The sequence below is a fragment of the Siniperca chuatsi genome, linkage group LG5 (assembly GCF_020085105.1).
Source record: "Siniperca chuatsi isolate FFG_IHB_CAS linkage group LG5, ASM2008510v1, whole genome shotgun sequence".
NCBI lineage: Eukaryota > Metazoa > Chordata > Actinopteri > Centrarchiformes > Sinipercidae > Siniperca > Siniperca chuatsi.
This window is the reverse complement of record NC_058046.1, coordinates 24,689,213-24,697,857: the sequence shown is the minus strand read 5'-3', so window position 1 is coordinate 24,697,857 and position 8,645 is coordinate 24,689,213. Positions and strand designations below refer to the sequence as shown.

Below are 8,645 nucleotides of genomic sequence, written 5' to 3'. Positions count from 1 at the left end.
CAATTCACTGTAGGCCTGCTGACCTCAAATATAACAAGCTGTCACAACAAGTGTGTATGTGTGTGTGTGTGACTGCATCTGTGTGTGGACTGAGCATGTTTCATGACTTGAATACATTATGTGACCCTTGGTGCAAAATGACACATTCAGTATGTGTGTGTGTGCATATGTGATATCTGGCAACATGCGCTAATTCCTTATAGACTTGTGTGTTTGTTGGCAGTTGGCAACATTATACTGCTTCTGCTGTGGCCTACTTCTCATGTCCCACTGCGATGGGAGATTTTCCAACAACATCTTGAACTACCATCAGCCCCACAATGTTATGGACTATTTCCTGACATTGTGTTGCCATGCAGGGCTATTTCATAATGGCTGGAAATTGCTTTAGATTGCCCTTTGGTTCAACATGTATGCTAGAAAAACATCATTCCGTTAAAACTCTCATATTTGTGAAACAAGTTATTGGTAATTCTCTGCTTGGAAATTATCTTTTTCTCTTTTCCCTCATCCCTGATGTTGTATCATGTGGAAATATATGAAATAAACGAACCGGGGAATGACTCGTGCTTTTTCAAGTAGCTTTATTTCCAAACTGGAGAGGGATGATGAGAGATGGGGGATAGAAGATTGTAAAGCTCAGACCATGCAGTATGGTCCAAACACAGTAGGAGAAGAGACCGTACAGGCTGTTTCGGGGGAAAAGATGGTGATCAAGAGGCAGATTACTGCATCTGTCGCCTTTAAGCCATAATTCAGACTTTTTTACAATAAACAAAGCAGCAATCTCACCACATAAAGCCATAGTTGGAGGGTTTGAGGGGCATTGCAAATCATATTTATTGGAAACAGCTATGAATCCATGACCTCTGTGGCTATTTTTGTTATAATTGCGTTGTTATAGCTGTTTGTATTTCTGGAGAGAAATTATTTCAGATGGACAGAGAGGACAGGGAACAGGAGCTCTTACTCTCAACCATTTGTTCTATCAGTTATTTGAATCTCCAAGCAGCTCTGTGTGGTATGGATTGTAGCCTTAATGTCCTGCACAAAGCCTGCAAATCATCCAACTGAAACTGGCTTCTGGTGCTATTGACATTTTCATGTTCGATTACTTTTTCAGGAAACGTTTGAAAAAAAGTGGCACCGGTGAAGAGAGGTTTTCCTGCTGCAGTATGTTTGATAAATTGTACATCCATGAATGTGCTTGTATCTCTGATTGAACATTTTACTGTACTACAACTAGATGAAACAATGTTGACAAATGTTGCATTGTTAGGTTCTGCACATAACTCAAAGTTCATGTTCCTTCAATTCAACACAAATACATCCCTCAAGCTCAAATGTAGCTCAGTCTCACAAAGCAAGAGCTTGATGGCAAAAATCAATTTTGCTCTTATTGAAGATATTAAAAATCTGTACAGTGTTCTCGCTCTTTGATCAGCTCCACTTTGCTTGACTTTCAGAATAAAAGCACAGTGACTGAACAATAAATAGGTAACAGACAGAAAACACAAAATAGTTTGAAATAAATAATACAGTCAATCTTTGCCTCCCGTTACATACACCAAAGGTAAAGTAATATTTCATTAAAGCAACACAGAGCCAGATATCACTGAGTCAGGCTGGTGTCCTATAAGGCTCTTTGGTCCCTTGAGGGTGATCACTAAAAAGCCATGTACTCAATATCACTGATAAACACTGACTTTCAGTTCACTAAGACTTTCTCAACATAGCGATATACTACTTTCCATCAAGTAGAAACATACACATGACAGACAGCAAAGTGATGCCTGCACCAGGAAAGCCGGTCTCTTATCAATATTGCAGTAGATCTGTGGTACATAGCAGCCAGAGGAGGCACTGACACTTTCTACAGAAAAACATACGTAAGTCGGCACGCACACACATATACACACACACACACACACACACACACACACACACACACACACACACACACACACACACACACACAGGTCAGCAGAATTAGACAATTAGTAAATTGAAGTGTTGCTGATGACAGCCCTTGTCCCATTGAGTCAATAAGCCTGTGTGCTGTTCACAATTACAAACACATTTTTTCTTTTTTTTCATGTGGAGGAGCCCCAGTCTCTTGGTGAGAAAAATAAATGTACCATTCATCCTCTCGCCTTTCAGCAACAAACCAATGTGCCATGTAGAGGTCTACTGCAGGCGATGATGTGCCAGAGGCGTTGGTAAGGAGTGACTCAGCCAAATAGTTCTCAGAATAGCCCATGTAGGCGTAATTGGGGGTAACATTACACATCCATAATTACATTGTCCATATGTCCTTTACAGTTAATGTAAATGTCTACCTGCTAAATACTGCTGCTTATGGTGAAGCAGGGTTTCTGGAAAAAAAATGTTCACATGTATAATAGTAAGAATCTAGTTTTTTTAGTCTTCAGCAGATGCACCTCCCATTAGATACTGTGAATAACCTCTGAAGCACTTTCCAGAGGCTAAAAATAGTTTTGATTGTTACTTAAATGTCCAAATACTGAGGCAGTTCATTAGAACAGTTACACAGTCCAGTCCATTGACGTGATAGTCCCAGTTAAGTTAAAAAGCAGGAAACAGCAAGCTAAGAGGATGAGGGGGTCACACTGTCTTACTTTTACATCTCAATAACATACACGTGGTTTTCTTTTAAGTCCCAAATCCAACACACTTCAGCTTATTGTGTATTTCATGAAAGGTGAAAGCCAAGAGTGTCATTACAAACAACCTGAGTGTCCATTATGACCCATACCAAGCCAAGAGCATGGTGTCTGACAGGAAGGCTTTCCACAAAGGTTTTCCAAGTCCACAAGTTCAGTTGAACAGGGCGCCCTTGTCTGTGCTATAACATTTAAGATTGTCAGAAATCTTCTGTTGTTGTTGCGCGTTTAGATAAAAATCGAGGGACCCATGTTTGCCCTGCATCTGGGTAAATTAAGACTGCAGACGTAAGAAATCACCATTAACCTTGTGTGCTCCATATGCTCTGTATTGATAAATAAAGGGCCCTAGGCTCACAGGAATCTAAGGTCACTTTTCCTTCTTCTTACCTGTTTTCTTTCCCCATTAGTCCTGGAGTCCTTAATAACAACAAAACATTTTATATTATAAATTAAACATTCAGTATTCTTATTCAGAAGTCAATTATCTTCTCCTGCTTTCTTCAAGAAAGTTTTATAGAGTGTGTCTACATTTCGTCTATGATTCTGCACCACCCTGTGTCCTAGCATTATCCATTATTCAATGTGATCCGGAGATAAACTCTGCATTCAAAATCTTATCAGCAATAAGCCGTTTAGTGTCTTGCACTGCCTCTATTCCATGTCCTGTTTGCACCCCACACCCTCTAAAAATGTTTGTATGTGTCAGCTGCAAGCTGGGATTTCAAGTTGCCTGTTTGCGCACACCATGGCTGTAAGACAGTGGCTCTCAGTTCTGAATTTTATGCTGGAATTTCCACAGTTCAACATATTTTTAAAACAGCCCTTTGAGTGTTCTAAAGAATGGAAATGATTTTTTTTCCTCTGTGCCTCAGAAATATTGATTTTTTTGTGTCCATGTCCTATACAGCAGATGTATATGCTAAAAGAAAGTACCCTTGGTGCTTCTGCAAAGAATCTTTTTGAAGGCCTTTCTGAAGTCTTTGTTGAAGATGGTGTATATGACTGGGTTCAGAGAGGAGTTGCAGTAACCGATCCAGAAGAAAAACTTAAAGAGTGGATCAGGGATGGTACACGTGTCTGGGCACACTGCCTGTAGAGAGTAGGAGAAGAAGAACGGGAACCAGCACACCACAAAGACGCCGATGACCACTGCCAGAACAAAAGTGAAACGTTTCTCTCTGTTGACCATCGCTTTACGCCTCGCCGCTCCAGGGTTGTTCTCTGTTTTTGACTTGCTCCCTGGCACCAGCCGAGCCCCCTTTGAAGTGGCGATCATGTCCCGGTAGCGCTTGACTGAGGCCGGGGAGTGGATACCTCCTCCTGTCGGTGACCCTGGCATGCTGGTGCTGCCTCGGCCTCCTCCATGGCTGTGCTCCATATCGCTCTCTGTGCTTGAGCTGTCACCATTGTTATTGTCAGATTTTTTCCCTCCCTGCCGTTTGCCCTTCTTCCCCTTCTCTTTAGTCTTGGCAGGGGAAGACTGAGGCACAGAGGAGGGGGTTGAGGGGCCATGGGGAAAGGTATCAGGGGAGGTTGTGACAGGGGTCATGGCTAGAGAAGGGGATGGAGGTTGCAGGAGATTATTGGAGATGGGATTCTGGGAGGTCGGAGACTCTCCCAGGGAAGGAGATGGGGTGATGGCAAGGGTGGGGGGTCTGGCATTGGAGGTTTTGTTCGATGAAGGCGGTGTGCTTTCTTCATCATCCTTCCCGTTGGCTTGTACATGTCTAGGAGGCTGACTTGGTGTAGCACAGCCGACCCCATCCTTCCTGGGCTCTCCTGGTGGGCAACGTGTTCTCTGCTTGGCAATTTGGTATATTCTTATGTAGACCAAGATCATGATGAGGCATGGAGCGAAGAAGGAGCCGATGGTGGAGTAAAGGATGTACCAGCGCTCATCATTCAGCTGGCACTGAGGTCCTCTCTCAGTCCCCAGGTCCCCTGCTTCGCTTTTGTTCAGTGAGAGCAGGGGAGGGAAGGAGATGATGGCAGAGATGAGCCACACCACAACAATGGCGGCTTTGATTCGTTTGGGAGTCCGCTGACGCCCATAAGTAACCCTGGAAATTGACAGGTAGCGGTCCAGTGAGATGGCGCACAGGTGCACAATGGAGGAGGTGCAGAACAGCACATCCAGCGCCAGGTAGATCTCACACCACAGAGACTTGAAGTACCAGTAACCAAGCAGTTCATTGGCCAGAGAGAAAGGGATGATGAGTGTGGCCACTAAAATGTCTGCAGCAGCCAGTGACACTAAGAACAGATTCTGCGGACCTCTGAGGGACCGGCTGGTCAGGACAGCGATGATGACCATGATGTTACCCACGATGGTGAAGACGACCATCAAGGTTATGGCTGTGGCGAAGGCCGCCGTGGCTTCAGGGGAGTAAGGGGCGAGCTGCAGGATGCTCTGGTTGCAGGGGACGGAGGCTCCGGCGCTGCTCACACTGCTGTTCCAGCCGCTCAGCTCCATGGAGCAGCCGCTGTCCAGAACCGAGGCCATGCTGGGATTAGCTTTCCAGGAATCTTTATAGATTAAAAATATGTTTGACACTGAATAAAATTTGCTAATAGAATGTGTTTCACTGTGAAGAGTTTTAATAATCGTGTCATAAGATTATCATGTAATGTGCACAATAAAATACTGTGTTTACAGTTACACATAATATATGTGATGATAATAAATTCTAATTTGTATAATATTTACCTCAATTGTTCTCGTTTTGTCTCTGTGTTGTCCAAATGTTAGCTCCCTTGCATCCTCCACGGCAGGTCTTCCAAGTCCATTTTAAGCACACAAAACAGTCCTGGGCAATGCGTCAAGACACGGATCAGTGCTTTTCAATTAAAAAGACTTGCCACGTTGTAGAACAGATTATTTTCCAAAAACAAAAGTAATTTTTTGTGACGCTGACTGCTGCGCATTAACCTCTGCAGAGTTACAATGCAGCCCGAAGAAATAAAACTTCTTTAACGCACGCAAGTTTGATCCTTTTTTTCCTCAGCGGATTAATTAGTGTCTTGAAGATGGGAATATTTAATTTATAATTATCTAATTTGGGGTCGTCTACAGCAAGGCGACATTGAATATAAGAGATCGGATTAGAGTAAATAATCTCGACACTTGTGAGATCTCCGTGCGTCCTCGTTTGGAGACGCGCGTATAACTGAGTCTCATAGCCAACACAGAATGGTTTAGATAAAGTGAAATAAAGTTAATATTTGCAGTGATTTACTAATGAAAAGATACTGGTGTTTCCCTGCGAAGAATAACCTGACTGATGACAGTGTTTCCAGTCAATCGAACAAGAGAAAACTCAAAGTGAACCTCAAGCTCTCCAGCTCTGCGCGTGAAGCCAGATATGTGGTCAAAACGTGCTTCTTCAGTAGTCAAATGATCCCTGCAGAGCAGCTTCAGTCTGTGCGTTTCAGGAGTTGTTTCTCGGTCCTTGGCGCTTCTGTCTCCTCAAACTTCACCGGGATGCCATGATTCAGCCGCTGCGCTGGATCAGATCACAGGCTGCCTCACAGAGGCGCAGCTGCATCTTCACTTGTGAACAGGACCGTACGACGAAATCTAATAAGTGGGGTGCCTCCCATCTCCCTCTTGCGCTTCTTTTTAGACTCGGTGATGTCATTGTGGAGCTGTGGGCGTAAAGGGATCTTTACTTTCTTTATCCCTGTAGCCCTCCCTCAATCCCTCTTTCCCACTGAATCACATTAAATCTATACCCAAGCGGCTCAACCAACGCAGTTATATTAGAAATGGCTTGTTGGGTGGCACTGCTTCGGTCAATTGACGCTGAGGTGTCCAGCTGAGAGCAGAGCTGATGCCATCTGCTTTACAGAAAACAATAGTTTCATTCCAGGGACTCGTGTACTTTTTAAAGCTACTCAGTCGTCATCATCATCATCATTCCCTGCAATATATGGCATGGCACATATGGCTGATCAGTGCTTTTCAATTAAAAAGCCTGTGTGGTCTCTGTATCTTCAGACTTTGTTCTTTACACCAGTTTCCATGTAGCCTCCAAGGACTCCAGTCATTTAGGGCCAATAAACGTTTTCATTGTAGCAGCTGGAGGTCTAGTAAGTTATTCAAGATCACTGACACTCACGTTTCAGCTGCCTGGTCACAATCCTGTTCTCTGTTTTTTTTTTTTTTTTTTTTTTTTTTTTTTTGGTGAGGTTAGGAAAGACCAATGTTTGAGGTTGTAAAAACCAAAATACACATTTTTGAGGCATGGGGTAAGATTCTGTGTATCGAGTCTTTTATCATGTTGTGAGTGTTTTATCATGGTCATCTAATGTTAATGTTAAAGAAGGGCTCATTCTCAGTTATGAAAACAAGAAATTTAGGATATTCTAAAAAAGTGAAAGCCCTCATTTTGAGAAATGATTCCATTCAGAGGCCTAAATTTTTGATGCATTAAATTGTAGGTAGTCAGATTTTGCACATAAAACCATATTCTGCATGCGAAGAAACTGGATATTACAACCATCACATAAATGTGGCAGTAGAAGCGAATTGTTTCCTTATGAAATATGGATATATTTATATAAATATATAAGTCCAGTAAAATTATAAAGTCTCTTCAAGCACAGCTACCTCTCCCGCAAAACTGACTGGGTAAATGCACTGGGTTGCCTTCCACCTCTGCTCATTGTGCAAGGTGCAGGGCAGGGGTATAAGGCACTTGCCTTCTGTGCTCATGCATTTACATCATCACTTGACTTTCATTTAAATCCCTCTGCATTATTCACCCTGCAACACTTCCTCCCCCAAGAAAGACACACACATCCACAGCAGCCCTCATGATTTGTTGAAATCAAGTGCCCCGATTGTTCATTTATAGAGTGAAACCTATGTCATGCTGGCTATTTTACTGAGCCATGAATTAAACAGCAGCAGAGTTTTGGTGTAGGTGGCCTCTGTGATATAAATTCACTCAAACAAACAACACACACACACGTTCACCAGCCTACACATGCACACACACAATCTTATGAATGGTGTGTGGATAGGAGGTCCTGTTTTGTTGTTTTTGTAGTGCGTCCCCCACACATTGCTGCTTTAATGAGAGAGAAGCCCAGCTAGCCACCCATGGAATTACAATTGGGAGCCCTGTTCTCTGACTGTGTGACCTGCAGCAGCAGCCAGTAATGGTTGTACATTTTTCACTCCACGCTACACATTATAAATATAAAGGGAAAGAGAATAAAGCTTTTAGCGGGAGAGAGCACTCCAATCAAGTGTCCCTGTTTCCGTGGGGGAACTGTGCTTAGTAACATGTTGAAAATGCATTCTGGGGGGAGAGGGGTGTGTCACTGATGCCAAGGTTACAGAGATTGAGCAGCACACAGTGTTCAGTGCACAGTACATCACTTCTCAAGTGATTGTTGTATAAGAGCATGTGGTATACAAACGTGAACACACACACACACACACACAATACAATACAATACACAAGCCTGGAGGAATTTCTGTTGTCACGGATCATACACAGTGGATCGGTAATTATAGCCTGACATCCAGACTGGAAATGTTTGCACCTGGTCTTGGAAAGGGCACCCACTCTTTGAGAAAGACATTATGTGCTTTAGAAAAGTCTTGTTTTGTTCAAAACAATTCCTGGAGTCTCTCGGTGCAGATTTAACAAAACTAAGAAGAAGTGAAGAGAAATTGTTTCCCAAATGAGTGCCAGATAACTGCAGGTCAGCATAATGTAGTGCACTGCAGTGCTGTGGTGGGAGTCTGTGCACATTATGGTTCAGATCCAAATCAATTACAGCACAGTACCAGCCCTTTGGATTCTTTCAATTCAGACCTTTTTTGAGTTATTGGCTTGATTTTGCCTCCTGTTTTCTGTGTGTGTGTGTGCTCATGTAGCTCTACCTTTGTGAGTTTTTTAGAGATTGAGAGTGAGGGCAAATTTGGAAAATGGAGAAGTTTGGCCA

General features: G+C 43.0%; 1 protein-coding gene across 1 annotated transcript; it reads right to left on the bottom strand.

Moving 5' to 3' along the window:
- Positions 1-567: 567 nt before the first annotated feature.
- On the bottom strand, positions 568-6,307 carry adra2b (adrenoceptor alpha 2B). Its single transcript, XM_044195725.1, has 2 exons — positions 5,395-6,307; positions 568-5,213 (listed from the first exon to the last, which is right to left on the bottom strand). The coding sequence occupies exon 2, from the start codon at positions 5,188-5,190 to the stop codon at positions 3,607-3,609; it is 1,584 nt and encodes a 527-aa protein (XP_044051660.1). The 5' UTR covers positions 5,191-5,213; positions 5,395-6,307; the 3' UTR covers positions 568-3,606.
- Between the last annotated feature and the right edge of the window lie 2,338 nt (positions 6,308-8,645).

Coding starts and splice junctions, on each gene's coding strand:
- adra2b (XM_044195725.1), bottom strand. CDS start 5,190: ATGGCCTCGGTTCTGGACAGCGGCTGCTCCATGGAGCTGAGCGGCTGG.